General features: G+C 44.5%; 1 protein-coding gene across 1 annotated transcript; it reads right to left on the bottom strand.

The window, feature by feature from the left end:
* Positions 1 to 220: 220 nt before the first annotated feature.
* On the bottom strand, positions 221 to 22909 carry Impa1 (inositol monophosphatase 1). Its single transcript, XM_051158231.1, has 9 exons — positions 22204 to 22909; positions 19458 to 19523; positions 18844 to 18977; positions 16572 to 16676; positions 14302 to 14347; positions 11267 to 11375; positions 9731 to 9839; positions 1991 to 2142; positions 221 to 1236 (listed from the first exon to the last, which is right to left on the bottom strand). The coding sequence occupies exons 2-9, from the start codon at positions 19518 to 19520 to the stop codon at positions 1121 to 1123; spliced, it is 834 nt and encodes a 277-aa protein (XP_051014188.1). The 5' UTR covers positions 19521 to 19523; positions 22204 to 22909; the 3' UTR covers positions 221 to 1120.
* Between the last annotated feature and the right edge of the window lie 701 nt (positions 22910 to 23610).

Raw genomic sequence — 23610 nt, 5'->3', positions numbered from 1 at the left:
TATACATTTAATATATTAAATGACTCAACAATAAGATATGTGCCTTGAAACGTACAAGAACACTTCATTTTACCAAATGCTAGGTTCAAACGTACTAGCAACAAAACATCCGTTCATATACCAAGGGTCAAGGCTAGACAAAAAATTAATCCTTTAAAAAAGACTACGAGTCATTAAATTTTCTTCTTGAGTTCGAGAGGTCCAAGACCCATGGAGAATATACAGACACAGCAGTGATGAAATTAAAGCAAGAAGTTTGCAAAGAAATCAAGTAGTTTACCATTATCGCCGTACTACATCTGTCAGCACAGCCAAAACCAGCGTTAAGTATCTGAATGTGAATACTGCATTTAGTAAAATGTTACACTGTAACTACAGCAGACACACAAAATGACTAGACCTCTCTAGCCCAGGGCTTTCAGCAGAATCTACAACACACAGTGGCATACTAACTGAAGAAATGCCCTCAAGAAGCAGCTGTCTCTGGCAGTACACTGGCCCTACAAAACAACATGGCAATATGAAATATAAAAAGGACCACGAGGCGACTTTTACTTCATTCAAAACGGGAAGCAAAAGTAGAACGGTTATCTTATTATGGCCCATTATAAGCAGAATTGCAGCTTCAAGTCCTCATTGTAAGGTGGCGATTTCAGATGGCCTGTTGGTTGACAGGTACTGCGCTAGATGCTCTGTTACAGTGATTAATAAAACAAAAAGGCTCTCTGCAAGGAGAGAGCATGCTTGTTACAGCTTTAAAAACTTAATTAACTATGGCTTCTGAAACAAAGAGAAAACCTTTCACAAAAAGACAACTTTCTAATTGAGAATGGTGCATATAAACAGTACATTAAAGTTTAAGGGGACCATGAGGACTGGGGACTATTTCAATGCCTAGTTCATTAATTATACTTCCTATATATTTTCCCCAAGAATATTATTACATGCAAAAACTTTTTAAGAATCAAATATTCCATTCTATTTTGAATACGTCATCTGTAAAAAAAAAAGTTACCATTTTAAAATCAGGACCTCAAAGACAAATGTAAATGAGTGACATCACACATATAAACATCCCAGGGACGGCAAGTGTGATGGAGCTGGACACTGCTCTGTGTGACTAACTTTCATCGTCTCTTTCTAAAGGTATTATCTCAATTTCTTTGGCTATTCTTTCGGCTAATGCTTTATTATTTGCAGCAATTATTCTCCGAGACATCAAATCAAATGGTCCACCTAAAATCAAATTTAAAAAAAAACAATTAGGAGAAAAGCAAGTACACAGATATATCCTACAGCAATGCTAATATTTTGATATGCTCAATTTTCTTTAAAAAAAAAAATCATCACCCAATGACAGTGTTTCAGCCTTGAGAGGATGGAAATTTCTAGGCATCTTTCCTGAGTGAATACCAGTCTGAGGGAATTCATATTGAAACTGCCACCTCCTCTTTCTGCGTCTCCCTGTCGGGACTCTTCCCCGTCTTCACTGTCCGAGGTCTATGGATGGGCGCTTTTACTCCGATGCACTTCCCACTTTCTCCACACCTCCTGTCTCCCCACGCTGTATCTCCTTGGCCACAGGTAAACTCTGGGAACCAAGCTTAGTCTCTCCAATTTCACCTCTGCTCCTGCTCAGAGCTAATATTTAACTGACCTAGGCCAGAGCAAAAGAGACGGTGGACAAATCCTGGTGTCCACTATCACTGTGTCCTGTTCAGAGTTCACGGTCCCAGCCTCAGAGGAGGAGGAGACCCTCTCCAGGCCTCCCAGGAAGCCTGGCTAGTCCCACATGAAGCGTCTCAAGCATGTCTCAGTATGAATTACCATTAGCTACTGTCACTGTCTCTCTCTCCTGAAGTTTGATTTTCCAGAGACTTACACAGCTTAGTTTTCTATTAGGACAAGTAGTGACCATTTTCTTTAGAACCCACACAGAAAGAAAAGTCTAACACGGAGGGACATGAGTTTTGTGGTGCTGTGACCTCACCTGTTACATCCATCAGCACTCCACCTGCTTCGGTGACGATGATGCCAGCACCTGCCATGTCCCAGCAGTGGATCCCCATTTCATAATACGCATCTGCTCCTCCAGTTGCCACAAGGCACATATTGACAGCTGCTGTCCCAACACTCCGGATCCTAATATGAAAACAAAGTGGAGGGGAAAAAAATCTCTCAAAAAAAGCTATCCCTCCCTCTTTGAGGTCATTTTCATTTTCAACACCAGCTAAGACTGTGTCCCCTAATCATGAGAATAACTGTGGATAAAGTGTTCTGTGATTTTAAAATAAAGTGTATAAAATTTAATTATCAGGGCTGGGGAACAAGTTAGTGATTAAGAATATTTGCTGCTCTTGAAAAGACATGATGGTTCACAGCCACCTGGAACCCAGCTCCAGGGGGATCTGATGGTCTCTTAAAGCTTCTGCAATCACTGTGCTTAGGTGGCACACACACATATATGCAGGCAAACACACATACACATAAAACACAAATAAATCTTTTTTTAATCTAATCATTATGTACTACATAAATCATGAATTTTTTACAAAGCAATCATTTCATAAGAGACACATGACAACAAAGACTTTCAGAGAAAACAAAACCAAACCACACCATAGTGAGCCAGATGTGGCAGCACAGATGTGGCAGCACAGATGTGGCAGCACACACCTGTTTCCACAGTACTTGGGAGGCTGAAGCACAGGGATGGTGAGTTCGAGGCCAGCCTAGAGTACACTGTATCATTTTATCTCAAAAAAAACCAAATGCACAGACAAGCACTGAAGAATAAGGACATTTGCGTGCATTCTTGTGCCTGGTGCCCAGCACTTCCATGTATTTATTTCACATATAGTTAAGTGTGGCTAGTCTCCAGGGTGTGTAAAACACCACACTACTGCTCACCGCCAACTGGCGAGGCCTCATGCTTGTGACTGAAGCCACAACAGGCTACCTGGGCTCTTCAGTCTTTAATTTTTAATTGGACATTCAGTCTTTAATTTTTGAAAGTGTCACTGTTTTCTACAATTCATAGGAGCTTTAAAATGCTCAAAAATGTCAAGCTCATAACAAAATGGTAAGACTATGGAACCACTTTAAAGGGTATGGGCAAGCCATGATAGTCAAGCTGGTACATATGTGCCTTAATCGCAGCACTCAGGAGGCCAAGGCAGGAGGATCATGAATTCACGTAAAAGCATCTATAAATGCTCAAATTGGTGGTCAAGTATTGGTCTCTGCATACTAAGGTCAAGGCCAACGAGGACTGCAAAGTGAGACCTAGCCTCAAAACCCAAACAGGGCTGTCAAGACGGCTTAGCGAGTCAAGGTGACTGCAGCCAAGTTCAATGGCCTGCATTTAATCTCTGCAACTCACAGCAGAGGGGGAGAGCTGCCTCCTGAAAGCCGTCCTGTGACCTTTATGGTGAACTGTAGCCTATGCAGAAACCCTGAGCACCTGTGTTTGATGTGGTGCCACCAATGAATGCCTCTTTACTAAGAGATAAGCACTGTAGAGTGCCGCAGAAGGCAGAGGCTAGGAGAAGCATTTTACAGCTGCAAGCCCAGCCTTGGAAGGCTAGCCAGGGGTAAGGAAAGGACCACGAGGCTGGCCAGAATGTCACCTCGTCTCAAATACAAACAATACGAACAACCTCAACAAAAAAGGAGCCAGGTGGCAAGGGAACATAACATCTGTAAGTTACTTTCAAATTTTTTCGCCAATTTCCCTTTTAATTTTTGTTTATTTGGGTTTTGGGGAGAAGGTGTTTGCTGTTGGTTTTGAGGCAGCATCTCACTAATTGCTCCATATTGGTCTGGTACTTGCCAGCTTCCTTCGTCAGCCTCCTTAGCTAGGGTTACAGCTGGGTACCACCACATCTGCTTCCAACTTCTTTTGTAACAAATATTTAAACCTCAGGGGGAAAGGCAGAGACTCATTCCCTTAAAGTATATTTTAAAAAATAATGGAAAATTGATGAATCATATGTTTTTTCCTGTATCTAAAAAACAAAACCAAAGACTACACCGACATCCAATTTTAAAATAAGACACCTGTCAGGTTCAAATGTTCCCTCCAGAGCAAACCCACTGACTCCAAACTCTAGGCCCAGCCCAACCTGGACCATCAGAGGATTTCTGCAAAAGCCAGCTCTCCTTAGGAACTTGTAAAACTGGTTCCTATCTGCCAAAAGGAGTAATGTCCCTTACCTCTGGCAGAAGGGACACATGGCTCCACTGACATACACCTGTGGCTATGCATCAATGCCCACACCATTTTCCAGGCTCCCTTGGTCCCTAACCAAAGTACTTGTTTTATATACATTACAAAGCCTCCATACCAGTCTCCCGGCCCTTTCCTCCCCCTGGCTAGCCACTCTTCTTCTAACTATGCCTACTGTGTGCTCTCTATCTCTGGCCACCCTCCTGCTCTCCTACTATCCTCTTGCTCTCAATATGCTCTGTTCTCCGTCTCTTGCTATCTCCACTACTCGTTCCCATTTACCAGCCCTGGCAATAATCAGTCTACTTCTTTTTCTCTCCATTCTGGAATCCTCCAAGTGCCCTTGGAGGTTCTTTATCTCTTATCTACAGTGAAAACCTTAACCATACAATAGAGCAGTCATGCCGGCAGTTTCTTTACTGCTGTACCCCCCTGAATAAAACATCTTTGATCTGGAGTGTCTTTTACAACTTACATGTCTGTTTCATACAAAATTTAATGAAGAACTAGCAGGCCAATCTAATTAACTCCGAGTTTTAGCATATAAAGAAAGGAGAGGTGAGCATGGCTGCGATGCCTACAATTCCAGGATTTAGGAGGCTCAGGGAGGACTGTAAATCTGATGCTAGCTGGGGCTATATAGCAAGACTCTGCCTGAAAAGAAACGAGCCAAAACCAAAACCTAGGAAGGTCTTCTTATGCGAGATCCAGGACACTGGGTACTTGAGAGCTCAAGTTCTAGAAAGAATATACAAAAATTGCTGGAGACTCCTAAACGAGAAGATGAACAGTCATCACTAAGGGAAACTTCTGCTGAGCACTGGTGAGCATCGGGAGCTCTCAGGCAGGGCTTCACAGTCAGTAGGAGCTTGTTCTAAACACAGCTTCCGAAGGACTACCCAAGACGTCACTCTGCTAGCATGCCTGGAGACAGGTGCCCAGGTCCTGCACTGGAGGCCCTGCACTGGAGGTCCTGCACTGGAGGCCCTGCACTGGAGGCCCTGCACTGGCGGTCCTGCACTGGAGGCCCTGCACTAGAGGCCCTGCACTGGAGGCCCTGCACTGGAGGTCCTGCACTGGAGGCCCTGCACTGGAGGCCCTGCACTGGAGGCCCTGCACTGGAGGTCCTGCACTGGAGGTCCTGCACTGGAGGCCCTGCACTGGAGGCCCTGCACTGGAGGTCCTGCACTGGAGGCCCTGCACTAGAGGCCCTGCACTGGAGGCCCTGCACTGGAGGTCCTGCACTGGAGGCCCTGCACTGGAGGCCCTGCACTGGAGATTCTGCACTCCAGGTCCTGCACTGGCTCTTCATGCATCCTTCTAGAGACCTAGTATGCAAGAGAGTGAAGGGAGCTTGCACTCCATCTAAAGATCTGGGTCTGCTCTCTGCTCAGCTGCTTCTGAATTTCCTCAAACTTTAACTCTCACTAAAGTGGGAGCAATTTACCTTACACCACAAATCCAATGATTACAAATAATATATTAGTAAAAAGAAAAAAAAAAAGATCATGTCTATGATGAATCTATTCTTTACTAGGCCTTTCCAATTTGAAATTGTGGACACAAAATTGTGGACTTAACACAAGCCATTATGACACTGTATATGATTACTTTTATAATATGATTGTGCAGTTCTCAAGTAAGAACCCGGAAGATGACAATGTTATGCCAATCTCAAAATGTTGAACACCTCTGCATTAATTCCCACAAAATAAGCAACTAATTCATCATTATTCCCTTTGTCTCATGCCTGTTGTCAACTACTTGGGAAGCAGCTAGACACTTTACCCATCTCAGTCAGACAGATAAATCATGACTTTTTTATCTCATTGTGTTTTGTATGAGCAATTCTGAAATGACAGTAAAAACTTAAAGAACTGGCTGAATACAACAGCACAAAAAGGAATAAGACAACAGCACTTACCCTTGCTGACATTTTCCTGGTTCAACCATTAGGGAAAAAACCCTAAAAAATAGTTTTTCCTTCAGCCAATGGCAAAATAAAAAGCTAAAGAAACAAACCTTTGTGGTCTAACTGGATGTCTACATGTAGAAAAATACAATATTTGTCACCATGTACAAAACTCAAGCCCAAGTGGATTAAAGGCTTCAACATAAAACCAGAGACACTAAATCTGTTAGAAGAAAAAGTGGAGAAGAGCCTGGAACACACTGGCACAGGAGACAACTTCCTGAACAGAACACCAACACCCAGGCCTTAAGGTCAACAATTAATAAATGGGACCTCATGAGGCTGAAAAGCTTCTGTAAGGCAGGAGACACTGTCAACAGAACAAAGCGACAGCCTACAGACTGAAGAAAGATCTTCACCAACCCTACATCTGACAAAAGTCTAATATCCAAAATATATAAAGAACTCAAGAAATTAAATACCACCAAACCAAATAACCCAATTGAGAAATGGGGTTCAGAATTAAACAGAGAATTCTCAACAGAAGAATAGCGAGTGGCTGAGAAATAGTTAAAGAAATGCTCAACATCTTTAGTTATCAGAGAAATGCAAATCAAAACGACTCTGAGATTCCATCTTACACGCATCAGAATGGCTAAGATCAAAAATTCAAGTTACACCACATGCTGGCGAGGATGTGGAGAAAGAGGAACACTCCTTCATTGCTGGTGGGAATACAAACTCGTACAACCACTTTGGAAATCTATCTGGCGCTTTCTCAGAAAACTAGGAATAAGCTTCCTCAAGACCCAGCTATTCCACTCCTTGAAATTTACCCGAAAAACGCTCCACCACACAACATGGACATATGCTCAACCATGTTCATAGCAGCCTTATTCATAATAGCTAGAACCTAGAAACAGCCTAAATGTCCCTTAGTTGAAGAATGGATAAAGAAACTGTGGTACACTTACGCTATGGAATACTACTCAGCTATTAAAAACAAGGAATTCCCGAAATTTGTGGACAAATGGATGGAACTAGAAATGATCATACTGAGTGAGTTAACCCAGAAGCAGAAAGACTCACATGGTACATACTCACTTATAATTGGGCACTAGCCCAAAAGGCATGTCCCATGAAAGCCTTCACTTACCAAGAGATTGGGACAGATGTGAAGACACACGACTGGGACTCTAGGTAAGAGAAATATAGGAGATAAGGAAATAGAAGGACCCAGAGGGTCCTAGAAACCTACTAGAAAAACATCGTGTTGGGTGGATCAAGGCCCAGGGGGGTCTGCTCAAACTATTGCACGAACCAAGGACAATACAAGTAGTAAACATCAAACCCCTACTCTGATGGTCAGGACATTCTCCACAGTTATGTGGAGAACAAGGACTGACTCTGACATGATCTCTGGTGCCCCATATCTGACCACTTCCCCTTGGTGGGGAGGCCTGAGGGTACTCAAAGAAAGAATAAGCAGGCTACCAAGATGAGACTTGATAGCCTATGACCATACAGAGGGAGAGGAGGTCCCCCTTGGTCATAGACCTAGGGGAGGGGAATAGGGTGAAAGCAAGAGCGAGGGAGGAATAGGAGGATACAAGTGATGGGATAAAAATTTATTTGTAATCTGAATAAATTAGTAAAAAAAAAAAAAAAAAAAAAAAAAAAAAAGAAAGAAAGAAAGAAACAAGCCTTTGGAGCTGTCTTACAACTATTTCACTGCCATGGTTAAAGTCCATACTTGAAAGCAGCCACCTATATCAGCAGCTTTTAAGAAGCACAGTGTTCTTGCCTCAAGGACATTATTCGTTGGGCCTCAAGAGCTCCGCGTTCTGGGAGGTTCAATAGCTAGGTGACAGACCTCTCATTTTCCTTACTGCACATTACAAAGACCACAGATTTACAGCCCCAAAGCATAGCTTGTACATGGTCAAAACGTACTTGGACCATCTTAACTCCTAAGAGAGAAGTTAATTATTTAAGAACGAGAATGATCTGGAAGCCAGGGCTCTACTTGTATCTCCATCAAGCTGTGTCATCTCCTGCAGCCACCTCATGCGCCTGAACCTCTGAACTCATCTATAAAACAAGGCTACGTTAAGACTTTGTACGTTAAGGCTATGTAGCCCAGGCTGGCCCAAACACCCAGTCTCCCTGTCTCAGCGTGCTCAGTACCTGGAAGGAGAGACTACTGGTACAGAGCCTGGCTGCTTCTGACTTCTCGTTCATGTGAGACAGCCCCTTCCTGTGTAGCTCAGGGCGTCCTTGAACTATTCTCCGCAATCCTCCTGTCTCAGCTTCCTAGAGGCAAGCTTACAGGTATGCTCTACCATGCCTCGCTTCACTGGCTTTTTTAATGGTCAGAGACATGCTACTTACGTAACACCAATACCTGTATTAAATTGAAGGATATAAAGCCAATAGTTTTTCCTTAAAACCTCTAGGATAGGTCCTTGCTTCAAAAACAAAGAAACAAGCCTGTCTCAGCTGGGGTCTCACTATGTTTTCCGGACTAAACCCTAACTTCTGGAATCATGCAATCCTCCTGCCTCAGTCTCCTAAGAAGCCAGTAGTATTAATATAAGCCATCACTCCCAGCAATATTCACTTTGGCTTCTCCACAGACATAACCTATGGAGGACTCTGAAGCTGGAGAGCAATGTTCACATGAGTGTAAGACATATAACCCTAGCATTCAGGAAGCTGAGGCAGGAGAAACTCAAGTTCCAGGACAGCCTGTGAAACACAGTAACAGCCCATCTCCGCAAAATGAAGAAGAAGGAGGAGGAGGAGGAGGAGGAGGAAGGAGGAGGAGGAGGAAGAGGAAAAGGAAGAGGAAGAAGAAGAAGAAGAAGAAGAAGAAGAAGAAGAAGAAGAAGAAGAAGAAGAAGAAGAAGAAGAAAAAGAAGAAGATCCAAAATTATATTAAGAACATTCTAGAAAGATTTAATAAAAAAGAAATCTGCTAAAAATATAAGCATTTATAAACACAAAAATTTTTAAACAAACCAAGAACTCATGAAATAAACACAGTAACTCCAAATAATACTGACAGTAATCACAAGACAATACAGAATGAAGGTGGAATAACACTATCAACACATTAATAATCTAATCTATTAAAAAATGGTTACAAATTGATGTTTTATATAAGAGACAAACTTATAGTGGAGGGACACATCTAGATAGCCAAGGCTAGTCACTGTGGCTCACACCTCTAAGCCCAGCATTTAGGAGGCTGAGGCAGGGGAAACTGAGGCACGGGGAAGGCCAAAGCAACAGGACTATGAACTCAAGGCATACCTGAGATACACAGCAAAACCCTGCTGGGAAGACCAGAAACAAAACCAAATCATTGAAAACCATAAGGAAGACAACCAAGGTCAACTCTAGCCTCCACACAAGCACAAAGAATATGGTTGGTCACACATACATACATACATACACACACACACACACACACACACACACACACACACACACACACACACACACACACACACACACACACACACACTCTCTCTCTCTCTCTCTCTCTCTCTCTCCTGGATGCCTGGGTGGGAACAAGCTGGCCTTACCCGTGGATGGGAATGGAACACAGCCTTTCCATGTTGGAAAGAACAGTCCGTAATGTCTCTGGCTTTCTGGACGAGCCCAATTCCGTCACCAGGAGTGATTTGGTAATGTCTGCAAAAGGAAGCGATTTCAAATAACCACTAGATCTCAATAACCAGAACTCTACAAGAAATCTGACATAATTCAGAATAAAGTGGGACATTTACATCCTTTTTCCCCTAGGTTATCTTTTTTCCAAGCTTCAAATATTAAAATACTTATAAATTAGGTATAGTGCTTGACACAGCCTGTAATTAAAAAATAAAAATATTAAAAAAATAAATAAACAACAGCAAAGGAAATGAAGAAAAATCTCCCCCAAATTAAGCTTTTAAGAGAAAGGTGAGGGCTGGTCACGTGCTGCCCATTTTAATCCAAGCACCCACTACAGGGGGATTTCTCAGTTCAAGACCAAGCTGCTCTACGTAGTATGTTCCAAAACCAGAAAGAGGGAGGGAAGAAAACAGGGGAGGAAGGGACAGAAGTTTATGAAGTTTGCAAAGATCCCAAAATCAAGACTGTTTACAGGTTTAAAGGTCTTACTACATGGAAAGGATCCTAAAGGTACAAACTAGAAAATACGGTAGGTAACTCAAAACGCCAGTCCACTATCACACTGAAACAGTTCGCCTCTAATGTCTACTTCATTGTGTACACACACACACACACACACACACACACACACACACACACACACACACACACACACACACACACACACACACACACACACACACACACACACACAAACCAGCTTCACACAGACCAGGTCCACATTCACAGACTTAACTCCTCTCAGATGGCACCCTCCCCGCCCCCCAAAAAAAGAAACCTCACATCTTTACTGAATACTGAGAGGTCCCCATTTTCTCCCTAGGCCACAGAGTATAGCAACAATTTATACAGCATGTATTACCCGTAACTAATCTAGAGACAAAGGAAGCAACAGCATGTGGGCAGCTTACATGCAAACCCATCATTTTATCTGAGGGACTTGGCCCTCAGATAGAGACTGAGAAACTACTTTGTTATCATCCTTAAGGGTTCTCATGTGGTTTTGTTGTTGGGAAAAGGTACATTTTTTTCCCTCTGATAGAGTTTTGCTATGAAGTGTAGGCTGCCCTAGAACTCGCTTTGCCCAGGCTGGCTCCAAACTCCTGATCCTCTTGCCTCCGCCTGCTGAGTGTTGGCATTCCAGGAAGACGCCCAATTGATCTCAGCTTGAACATGTGTTACTTATGATTTACTGACCAATAATCGGGTGCCATCAACTGTGAACGCTCGGAACAGAAGCCCTGACGCCCATAGGCACACTCCACTGCTCAGTGACGCCTGCTGTTCTGCCCAACTATCACGCTAAGAACTGAGGTCAGAAGGGGAAGAGAAGAAGTGATACAGTCCTGAGTCAGCTGATGCTCGATTACCCACAGGTCAATATACAAAGACGTAAAGTGCAAGCACCCTTCGCCGAGACCGTGAGCACCCCAGGACAAACCTACCTTCCTGTTGTGAAACCCGAAGCTTCTGGCCGTTACAGAAGGCGCCTTTTCCTCTCCTGCCCACATACATCTTATCTTCCATGCAGCTATACACAACTCCAAACTCCATCTGCATAGGAAACCAAGTCTCTCTTAGCAAAGCTGGGTATTTTTCAGTCAACTGGTATCATTTTATGAATAAAGTAGCAAGGAAATATATCATAAAGATATGTTCAAACAGCTGAGCCGTGGGAAGGGGCAGCCCCACACAACAAGTCATCAGATTTCAACCCTTAGCTCCCCCCACTCAAGTCTAGATGCAAAGAATGCTGTCCCTGTCCTAGCTCAGGCAGACATGGCCTTTTGTGCTTTCTATAGTAACCCTGCGCCCTCCCTCCTCAGCATTCCTGCTCGCCATCCCCCCATTGATCTTTCTTCTCTTCAGGTACCTTCTCAATAAGTCGCTTCCTTCCTTGTTGTTCATTTGAAATCTCTCCCCCTGCAAATTCATGTTGGGATCTAATTGTTAACAGAAGGGACTGAGAGGTGTGGCCTTTAGAAGCGCCTGCCGTCCACCCCGCTGTCTGTGAGGAGTCAGCTCACAGGAGGCCAGACCTGGGAGAATGGCCTCACTGGACACTAACCTTAAGCCCAGCCCCCACAGCTGTGCGCCAACATCTCTCTTCTTATCAACACTGTCTCCCGGGTTCTATTGAAGCAGCAAAGGCAAGAGTCACTAACAAAACCTTTCCCCTTTACTATCAAAGAACAAAAGGATGTGCTGGCCTTTCCGCATTAGCAGGCTGTGTCCGGCTAAGACCCTCCAGCGTGACGTCTACACTGGCCAGCCACCTGCTGCAACTGTAGTAACACTGACTGACCCCAGATGCTTTATCTAAAGAACTGGAGAGCCGTGGCCATCCTCAGAGCTCTCCGACTCTAAAGCCCCACGTTTCCCGAGTGTTTTTACTCTTACTGCACTCAGCCAGCCATCTCACTGCCATTCTAGACCAGTGGTTCTCACTCATTCTTCCTCACGCTGTGACCCTTCCACAGGGTCCTCAGGCTGGGGTGACCCCCAACTAGAAAGTTACTTCACTGATACTTCAGAACTGTCATTTTCCTACTGATACAGATCACGATGTAAATATCCGATACGCAGGATAGCTGATACGTGATCCAGACACGTGAGCATGATCCAGAACTTGAGAGCCGCTGTTCTAGAACTTCTCTGTCGCCTAAGCCTTGGAAGTCGACACCTCAGGCTTTCTACCCGTCTTGCATTGCCTCCATTTCCCTTTTAGCACATAAATTCTTATGGCACTTTCAAGTCTGCAGATTCACCTACGCCCAATGACGTCCCAATGGGAATCTATGCTTTCTAACTGCCTTACAAAATCTTCTTCCAAAGAGATCAAAATCATTTCAACTTTGCCACACTGTTCTTTCTGATAAAGCCTTTTTTCTTATTTTTAGCAGGCAAATTCATAACTTATTTAGTTTATGTATTTTTTATTTATTTATTTATTTATTTGGTTTTTCAAGATGGGTTTTTCTGTGTAGTCTTTGCTGTCCTGGACTAACTTTTACAGACCAGGCTGGCCTTGAACTCACCAAGATCGCCTTGCCCCTGCCCCTGCCCCTGCCCCTGCCCCTGCCCCTGCCCCCGTCCCCGCCGGGATTAAAGGCATGAGCCACCACTGCCTGCCTCTAATTCCTAACTTTCTAAGTACCAGCTCACATAGCCAATTTCTCAGATGAGGTCTGTTATGAAGAGCCTCCCATTCCAGAAGGGCTGCTCAGTCTTTTGTCTTCTACTACACAACTGCAGAGAGGATCCAAATGCAGAGAGCACTTTACTGCTCAGGCTGAGTCTATGCTAAAGGCTTATTTAGGACCTTGTGGCATGTGCGTGTGCGTGTGCGTGTGCGTGTGCGTGTGCGTGTGCGTGTGCGTGTGCGTGTGTGTGTGTGTTGTGTGTGTGTGTGTGTGTGTGTGTGTGTTGTGTGTGTGTGTGTGGTGTGTGTGTGTGTGTGTGTGTGTGTGTGTGTGTGTGTGTGTTGTGTGTGTGTGTGTGTGTGTGTGTTGTGTGTGTGTGTGTGTGTGTGTGTGTGTGTGTGTGTGTGTGTGTGTGTGTACACTCTATGACCTGGCCTTGGGCTTTTATTTCAGAAATGTCTTGACTGTTCTATGCTCTTTTTTTAATTAATTTACTCAGATTACAACTCAATTTTCTCCCATCACTTGTAGCTTTCCGTTCCTCTTACCCTCCCCCCCCCACCCTATTACCCTCCCTTAGGTCCATGTCCGAGGGGGATCTCCTCCCCCACTTTATGGTCGCAGGCTAACAAGTCTCATCGTGATAGTCTGCCTATTCTTTCTTTGAGTGCCACCAGGGCTCCCCACGAAGGAGAAGCCATCAAATATGGGGCACCAGAGCTCATGTCAGAGTTAGTCCCTGCTCTCCACATACCTGTGGAGAATGTCCTGTCCATTGGCTAGATCAGAGTAGGAGTTCGGTGTTTACTACTTATATTGTCCTTGGCTAGTGCAACAGTTTGAGCAGACCCTCCTTGTTGAACAAATGCAGTGCACAAGCTCCCTGCAGACAGCAGCCAAACTGCCAAACAGCAGGAATTGAACAAAAGGGACCACAATGCCTCTGGGTTTTACTCTACTGGGTTTTGTATGTAAGTATCCAATTATGTCTATGTTCCTAAGTGCACCCCTCACTTCCTGCCAGCCTTTGGCCCCTGACCCATGAAGCCATGCTTAGCAATGCTCCACATCGACGCTGAGGCATTTCAACGTCACATCAACTCCTGCCGTAGCTGCTTGGGTCAGAGGCGCGATGGTGATTTGTGTTCCCTTTGCTCCGCTCACTTTGTCTTTCTGACTCTGGCTTCTCAGGAACCAAGCCTTATCCCCTGGAAATGTATGTGAAGACGCCTCCAGCCTTGGAGTTCACTTTTGCAGGTGGCACAAGCATCAGACAGATTTACTTTTTCTCAGAAAAGGAAAGCAAGGTGTTTGTGAACCACACATTTAAGACGTACCTGTTTATTTACAACAAAGCCAATTGAGACAGCTACAAAAGGAAACCTTAAAAAAAGAAACAAAATTTACAAAGTAACCAAGACAGAATTTAATTTCAACAAGTACTTAAAGGATTGCTTTTAAATTAATTCTCATAACCCCTAAAGTAAGATGGGCAAGGGATGGGAGGTCGAGGCATGGAGAACGCTAACATGCAATGCTAACATGCTCCTTCTCCCTCCCACCCCACCACACCCCACACCACCACACCCTCTCTGGATGCTTCTACAGACATTAACATGAATGAAGGGGTCATCATAGGAAAGTGGCAACAGTGTCACTTCCAGAAATGAACCCTCAGTGCCCAGGAAACAGCAGTGACACTTCACACCATCCTAGCTCTTAATGTCAAACAATGTGAAAAAAACAACTATGTACAAGCATTTTTTCAAAATACAAATTTAAAGTTCTTTATCATTAGTGATAGTTTTAAAAAAAAAAAAGGGGCTCCTTTCATTTGCTCCACTAGCAATAAACACAGGTACATTTAGGAAAAACTTGTTTTTCCCTATTCTAACATGAAACTTGGAGCTGAATAAAAGAAAAGTAAACTGTTAGCCACAGTGCTTTTTATGGCCTCCGGTTTGCACATAAACATTCTCACACACAAGAGAATCAGTTTGTCTGGTTTTGCTTTTTGCTTTAATTCAGCAAAATAGGTATAAACAGATCTGGAATAAGCTTAAATATTGAACTGAAAATAAATGTCAGCATTTAACATGGAGTTCTTATTTTAATAAAAATGCTATAATCTTTTTATTCAATGTATCTCAGGCAGCTTTCTACATTTAAAACCTAAAGAGCCTTATCACATGTAGAGTCTATGCCTTACAGCTTTATGTAACACACACACACACACACACACACACACACACACACACACACACACACACACGGCCGCAAGACTACCTATCCTTAGTACTATACCTTTGACCTTAGGTACTATACTAAGTTCTTATGATAGTATACAGTCCTAACAAGAAGCAATTCTATGAAGCAGGTGACATTATTTCGGCTATCTTATAAGGTCTTTTTCTTTCTTTTTTAAAGATAAGATACTACCATGTAGTTTGGGCTAGCCTGGAATTCAATATGTGGCCCAGGCTGGCCTCAAGTCCATGATCCTCCTGCCTCCACCTCCCAAGTACTAGGATTATGTTCTCACCGCTGGGGTCACAGTTTTTGTCAACTTGACACACTCCTAGACATATCTGAGAAGAGGGTATCTCAACTGAGGAACTGGCTGTGGGAATGTCTGTGGACCGTTTTCTTAGTTACCGATTGATTTAAGAAAGGCCAGCCCACGGTGGATGGTGCCATGCTAGCCAGGTGGGCCTGGGCTACAGAAGCAAGAGGAAGCAAGCTGGAAGCAGTCCTCCATGCTTTGTGCATCGCTTTTGCCCTGAGCTCCTGCCTTGGTTTCCCTCCATGTTGAGCTGTATAGAGCAAGGTGAAATAAGCCCTGTCCGCCCCCAAGTTGCTTTCGGTCATGGTTTTTATCACAGCAACAGAAAGCGAACTAGAATATTTGGATTTTAATCACTGTTGTAACCTATACGCTTACTCCCTGTGTATGGGTGTATTACCTACTTGTATGTGTATGTAGTGTGTTCATGCAGTATCTGTGGACATGAGAAGAGGGTGTTGGGTCCCCTGGGGCTGGAGTTATACATGGCCATGAGAGGAATCTCACCTGGGTCCTGTGGAAGAGCAGCCAGTGCTCTTAACCACCGAGCCCACTCTCCAGCCCTGGCCTTAGGTATTTTTAAAACTGAGGCTTAGAAAGACTACCTTGTCCAAAGTCACAAAGCCACCACAGGATTCAAATATCAGTGTGTAGATCCCAATGGGTGTACCCCTTTTAGTACCCATTTCTCTCTGACAGGGAGCTCACTGGACACTGAATATCCCATCAGTGAATGTACCAATTTCTTCACTGATCTAAACTGCCCGTGTGACTCCCTTGCATTTTTGTATAGTCTTCACAGTGAGAAAAAGAATGGTGACCCAGGCATGTCACATCACAAGTCCATCCAGTCCCACGTCTTCATTTCATCCACATCTTAGAAAAGACCTGCCTAATAGTTAGCTCCGCCACTACATTTAGTATACAGTTTCTTAGAATAAAGAAGCACAAACAATTTATACAATTCCTAAAGTATGTGTTGCTTTGAAGAGAGACCCATCTGGTTCACACACAACGGTAATTACACTAGAATTAAAGGCATACCTATGCACGAAGTTAGTTGTCCCGTCAATAGGATCAATGATCCACGTGGGCTCGTCCGTGAAGACCGTCTTTTCCCCAGCTGCCACAGATTCTTCACCAATGAAACTGAAAGCAAGAAACGCAAACTCCTAGCCTCTACACTGGATTCAAGACTTTCAGCCTCAGTTCCTTAGCTACAGGGTCTATATGAAGCACAAGCCAAGTCTAGACTGTTACTCTACTGTTGCTTTTCGTTTCTTTCTAAAAAAAAAAAAAAAAAAGTGAAAAAATAAAATAAAAAATGATTATCATAAGCATGACGAAGCTCTATTTCCCCCAGAGCAAAGGCATGTGAACAGTACAGAATCCTGAATTCTAAATGCAATGCTGGCATAACAGAAAAACACATACACCTGAAAAGGTCATCCTTAAAAGGAGAAAGTAAGGAAATACAGCGATTCTCACTGAGCACAGGAAGGGTATGGTTGCACGTGCCTACAATACCAGCACTCAGAAAGGTACAGGCGAGAGACTCATGAGTGCCTGGCTAGCCTGCTCGAGTTAGATTTTTGTCTTAAAAGCAAACAAATTGAAAGACATACTAAAAGGCCTCAAATTCTCTAGACCCTAGCAAGATGCAGAACCTGCACAGCACTTCCTCTAGAGTGTGAGCTTGACTTCTGATCCAGCGAACCCAGCAGGAGTGAGCTGTACATCTTCATTACTGGCCCAGCAGCTAGCTGCCATCTTGCTCATGTCTCTCCCTCCCTAGCCTAGGAGAGGCCAGCTTCCACGTAGCTCTAAGAAGAACGCCACAAACATGAGGTGCTGAGGAAGCTGCCAGCAGACAACCCACAGCAACCACACTTGTGAAGGGGTCCTTCAGACTGCTCCTCTGGACCACTGACTGGCTATGCAGCCAGGGCCATGCAGCCAAGTTATTCCCAACCCCAGCAAAACTGAGAAGCACTGTGTCTGTCACTGAGAATTACTTTAAAGGAGTAATGGATAACAAAGAACAGTCGGTACAGTCATGGGAACGTACTGTCCACCAAAATGGCTGTGTACAACTATATGCCAATTTTATGAACAGTGTCTAGTTCCTATTTTTTTTTTTAATTGCTTGACACTGAACTCTCCTAAAAAAATATTTGTCCTCCTCTTCCTTTTTCTCTTAGTTCCAAGCTTTTTTGTTGTTGTTGTTAGTTTTTTGGTGGGTTTTGTTTTGTTTTGTTTTTGAGACAAGGTTTCTCTGTATAGCTTTGGTTGACCTCGAACTCACAGAGATCCACCTGCCTCTGCCTCCTAGAGTATTGGGATTAAGGTGTGACCGAAGTGCCCAGCTACTTCTAAGCCTTTCTATTGGAAAGAAGTATGTTCTGTCACAGCTTTAAACATTTTTCCTTCTCAGTGGCTAAAAGACTGACAATGGACAGTCACAAGGAAGAAGACAAAATGGCCTTGCAGCATATTTCCTTTCCTTGTTATTTTCTTCCAGAGCTGAGGAGCAAACCCTGGGCCTTGCACTTCATCCCCGACCCCAGCACCACATCTTCAAAGGATGACTTTTAGACTGTCAAGGTTCTGGCTCAGACTCAGGGACTAGCACACACACTGCTCTACTGCTGACCCCGTGTCCAGCCTGAGATGGGGTCCCCCTAAGTAGCCCCAGCTGGCTACACATCTGCATGCCTTCCACTTTCATCTCCTGGGTGCTAGAACTAGGGGCATCTGCCACCTTGCCTGGCTGGCAACAGTGTTTCTGCCAAACGTAGGTGCCTGTGAAGAGTTCTGAATGTTAGGATTGTCCATCAGACTCCCTAACGCTAGCATTGCTCTCACACATGGAACTCTGCAATGCAGGGAGTTTAGCTGAGTGTTTCCATTGTGCCTAGGGCAGCAGACAATTGCTTCCGCCATCCAAACATTCCTCCTGTCATGACGGAAGCCAAAGATCCCCTTCTCTGCATCCCCCAGAACCACAGCACAGGCAATCAAACTAGCTCAGCACCCAGGGGCTCCTGCTCAGGATCTTAACTAGTGAGGTAAAAGAAACAGCCAACGCCATGGGACAAGATCCAGACCACATACACTAGCCCAGATGGCACCCACAGGCATGTCTTTTTCCTCCCCAACCCCCTGCCTGAGCTACCCCAGACCCTCAAACTAAGCTCCTTCTCAAGCTTCTGCCAACTCACTTACAATTCTGTATCTAGAAACAACATCTGCCTCATGCCCAAATTCCAACCTCTGTGTAACTTTATAACTTTAAAGCGGTGTAAGAAATAAATACCTGTGAGATGGGTACTTTTCCTTTATAGAAGAGAGAAGCATTTTTTCAACCTTTTGGTCGGTAACTGTTACCAAGTCAGCTGGAGAGCTTTTAATCATGACATTCATCTCGCTTTTCAGAGCTTCACGAATCATCTAAAAAGATGGTTTGGGGAAAGCAAGTAAAAAAGATGTAGGTAATTGTAAACCAAACAAGATGGTAAATTACAAAAACAACTTCAAGCATTCAATCCAGGCTTAGGTGTTCTTAATTTTTACTGCCAAAAATACCCATGAATAAGACATTTTAGCATTACGACCTTCTAGGTAAAACATTACATAATTTCATATCTTATTTTAGATTCACAGCTTTCGTCACAAAAGCTCAACTACACAAACTGAGATGCCATGCAGTGCCAGTGCCTGCCTAACACGCACAGCCCTAGGTTCCATCCCTGGTGACACACACACACACACACACACACACACACACACACACACACACTCAATTTTCACTGTATTAAAAGTGTTCAGTAACATAGAAAATGTAGACTAATCCAAGCTGGCTTTCGTGAACAAGGCCACACTGCAGTATCTGCACACATCACACTATGGCAATGACACCGTAGCGCATACCTCTCCGGCTTGTCTTGCGAGGGTTACTGCATAATCCATGCACTCCTGCCAAGGGTCTGCCATCTTCTACACATATTGAAAACAGATCAGCACAAAACAGTTACAAGCCCTGCAAGCACTCGTTTGCACAGCATCTCAATTAGCGACAACTTTCATTCTGACTCACCCCATCCCTAGTTTTCAATTCAATGTTCCTCCCCCCGCCACCGAGATGCAGGCTTAGTAAAAATCATTTTGAAATATCACACATTTCACCTCCATAGCAGAAACTTTTTGTCACTGTTGTTGTTTTAAGTCCATGTCTCACTGTCCAGGCTGGTCTCACACTCGATAAATAGCCAAAGCTGGCCTTGAACTCCTGATCTCCTGCCTCTACTTCCCAAGCTAGGATCACAGGCATGTGCCACTATACCCAACTTAACAGAAGCATTGTCATGGCAAAAAGTGTTCTATGAGGTTGTCTCCCAAAGCATCTACACAATACCACATTTGGGGGAGTAGCCATACCATATCATACTGTGTGGGGCTGTGGGGGCCAAGTGAACCTTAAGTATCAGATGAAGCCAAGAAGTAGTCTGAAGGTTACGTGTATGAGTGGCCGAGGAGTAAGATAAGCCAGGCGTGGTGGCGCACGCCTTTAATCCCAGCACTCGGGAGGCAGAGGCAGGCGGATCGCTGTGAGTTCGAGGCCAGCCTGGTCTACAAAGTGAGTCCAAGATAGCCAAGGCTACACAGAGAAACCTTGTCTCGAAAAACCAAAAAAAAAAAAAAGAACACTGGGAGATCTGGAATAAAAGTGCTGTTAAAGAAAAAGGAACAAAAGGTGTCTGTGTTAACTGAACTCCAGAAAGTTGAATGCTTTGTACATGGAATTTTTAAAAAAATGAGCTTGCAAAGAATTTAAGGTGCACAGATTATAAACGTTTTGCCCATGTTATATGGGCAGATTTTACAGAATGCATACTTAACTCTCATTTGAAAGGGCCTTGCTCTCTGTTGCACCATTCTGAAGGAAGAAAAGTCCAGGTCTAAAAATATAATTATAAAAGCAAAGGTGCCATTGATGTCCTTGGCTGTGAGGGGGGGAGGGGAGTGGGGGGGGGGGGGGGAGGCATAATTGTATGACCTGCAGCTTTCTGCTGGTCTCAGACACTCACAGGCTTGACCACACACTGACACTGGTTCCTAGCACAGGGACGCATGGAGGCTGTGACAGCCAGGAAAGGGGCCTTCTTTTTAAAGCCATTCTAGCTCTGCTCCTTCACAACTGAGAACCCAGCATCCTCTTTAGTAGTAGGTGGCATCTCCACCCTGTTGCACAGAAAGAGAAGCACAGGGGAGGCAGAACAGATGCACCCTCTTCGGCTGGGTGCTGCTTTATTTCTCCTTTTCACTTGATGTAAGGTTGGCTTCATACTCTTGGCCATCCTGGCTCAGTCTTCAAACGGCCTTTCCTGGCGACAGAAGTATTCAAGTAACTGTATAAAAGGCTATGGTTATAGAATACATTCCTTCAAGAATGGTTTCCCAACTTAATTCTTTGGGGGGGGGGGGTTGAGACAGGGTCTCTCTGTGTAGCCTTGGCTGTCCTGGACTTGCTTTGTAGACCAGGCTGGCCTCGAACTCACAGTGATCCCCGCCTGCCTCTGCCTCCTGAGTGCTGGGATTAAAGGCGTGCGCCACCACGCCAGGCCCAAACTTTATTCTTATTGCACTCTTTTTGTCTTGTCACAACTGGACACTCTTAGGCTGGGTCTGCTTCCTCACCAGAAACTGCTAGAGCCAATCACAGGCCATCTCATGACAACATGGACAGAACAACTACCAATTCGCCAAAACCATTCCAAAAGTTATTCATTGTATCTTCCAAGGAATTCTCTCTGGCCCAACAGATATCAACCAATAGACACTTGAAGAAAAACTGCTGTTGCTATACAGCACTTAGTCATTGGTATGCACGCTGGATCTTCTCAATCAGTCTGAATATTCCTTAAGGAAAGGGGGGGGGCGGTTGCTGATAAATCAACATTTCTGAGATGCCCTAAAATTTACAGAGGTCCAGAAGAGGGAAGAAGGTATGGAAAGTCAATTTGGTAACAGTTGTTTGGGGTTTGTTTTTTGTTTTGTTTTGTTTTGTTTTTTTGTGGGGTGGGGACAAGAATGGAGAATTTAAAAGCCTGTGCCTTGAAATCCAAAATTACTGTTAGCTATGGACCTCAGAGGCACTTTTTATTTAGCCTTGTTGCTGGCAATTTACAAAATGTGCCCCAAGTCTTGGTCCTTTTCCGGACTAGTAGACTTAGATGGTTCAATAAACCCTTCTCTTTGCCTCAAGACTTGTTTTCGCGGGGGTGATACTCTACCAGCCTTCACTTTGGGAACGAAACAGTTTTTATCCTGTACAACTGGGCTACTCCCAGGTCACCTGTCCCCGCTCATCACGCAAGACATCACCGGACCTGGACCTGCCTATCTCTAACCCTGTGATTTGGTGACTTGCCAGATAGATCCCTGCGGACTTTGGCAGAGTCGGGCTGATTCTGCGACATAGAACCTGAGAGATCAAGGATGACCGCCTGGCCAAGCCTTTTGGCTGTTTCCGGAGCATAACGGAGAGCACGGCAGGGAGGAGAGCCCGGCCTCCGCCCCGGCCCAGCATAGCTGCAGCTCGCTTGCAGCCCGCCAGAACCCACGCTCCGGCAACCGAATAACGCTGCGCGGGGATGCAGAGACAGCACCAACTCACCTCGCGCGACCACACCGCGATGCTCCACGACTGGAATTCGAGGGCTCGGCTCTTCCGCTCTTCCGGAGATAAGGAAGGGGTGGGGATAGGGTTGCTCCGACAGGAAGTCCCGCCCCCTCAAGGCCTCCGGGCGTGGACTGGAGGTCTAGAAACCCCGCCTTCACGTCTCGGCTCTGCCGGGTGTTGATGTCATGGCCATCCATGGCTTTGCAAGACCTGGTCTGGTTGAACTTGCTGTTTTCTGGAGTTCTCCTGCATATCCTTTCTTCTCTAAGAATTACTATTTTGCTCCACTTTCGTCATTATTAGTTCCTGGTGTGCCATTTCCTTCTCTCCCATACAGTCCTTGAGTTCTATCCCTGTTCTTTGGTCACAGATAAACTGGAGTGGTGACTGTAATTGTGCAGCTCTCATTTGCTAAACCTGTACTAGATGAGCCTAAAAGAGATTTTTAAAAATTTTGATAATTGACTGTCAGCACCAACCCTCTTCATTTAGACGGCGTGCTTAAGGCAGTCGGTTTTCTCCACCCCCACCCATCAGGACTAAGGACGAAGGCCACGGCTTTGTAAATAATATACCAGCACTCTGTGGTTGATAGGGTTTCCCAGCCCTGGATTTTTAACAATGTCCCATTAGGTAGCCTCATGCCTTCCAGAGTTCTCAGGATACAGGCTCATGCCACCGCTGCAGGCAGCAATTGTCTTCGTACCAACAATTTCGTGACGATTCCCCTCCTTGTACAGATAAGAAAACTGAGCCTTGGAGAAGTTAAAGGCTTTGTCCCAGGCCCACACAGTAAGAGCACCACACCTTGACTCCAAAGCCCACATACAGAGAATGTACATGACTCAACCAGGTTGCTCTGTATGGCCAACAAAGGCTAGTCTATGGTTTTTAAAATGTTTCCTCACGTGAAACAGTAGGCCAGGTATCATGGTAGGTATGTTACTTTTAAGCGGAAAACTCCACACAGATGACCTACCCACAAGAGGACCATAATAGCCTTGCGTTGTTGCTTGTGAAATGATTGCTTCTCCTGATTTAATCAAGACAAAAAATTATTAGCGATGTGCAACATGCCTCAGAGGTGAGTGGTAAGAATGGTGAATCGAGTTTGTAACTGTCACAAAGAGCCAGACCTGTCTCTGCCCTTCTGAGGAATGCTGCCTTAAGAAACTGATTGGATACCTCTATCAAATACCCATGGCTTTTTAATTTTTCAGAAAAGACTTCTGGCTGCTCTTCCAAAGGACCCAGGTTCAATTCCCAGCACCCACTCGGCAGCGCACAACTGTCTGTAATTCTAGATCCAGGGTATTTGACATCCTCACACAGACATACATGCAAGCAGAACAACAATGTACAGAAAATGAAAATATTTTTTAAAGGCTTTCAAGAACTTGG

Source organism: Acomys russatus, chromosome 2, assembly GCF_903995435.1.
Source record: "Acomys russatus chromosome 2, mAcoRus1.1, whole genome shotgun sequence".
NCBI classification, from domain to species: Eukaryota; Metazoa; Chordata; class Mammalia; order Rodentia; family Muridae; genus Acomys; species Acomys russatus.
Note: the sequence above shows the minus strand (reverse complement) of the source record. Positions and strands in the feature narration are given on the sequence as shown.

Coding starts and splice junctions, on each gene's coding strand:
- Impa1 (XM_051158231.1), bottom strand. CDS start 19,520: ATGGCAGACCCTTGGCAGGAGTGCATGGATTATGCAGTAACCCTCGCA. Junction 18,978..19,457: donor TCGCAAGACAAGCCGGAGAG/GTATGCGCTACG, acceptor CCATCTTTTTAG/ATGATTCGTGAAGCTCTGAA. Junction 11,376..14,301: donor GCTTTGTTGTAAATAAACAG/GTACGTCTTAAA, acceptor TTTCCTATGCAG/ATGGAGTTTGGAGTTGTGTA.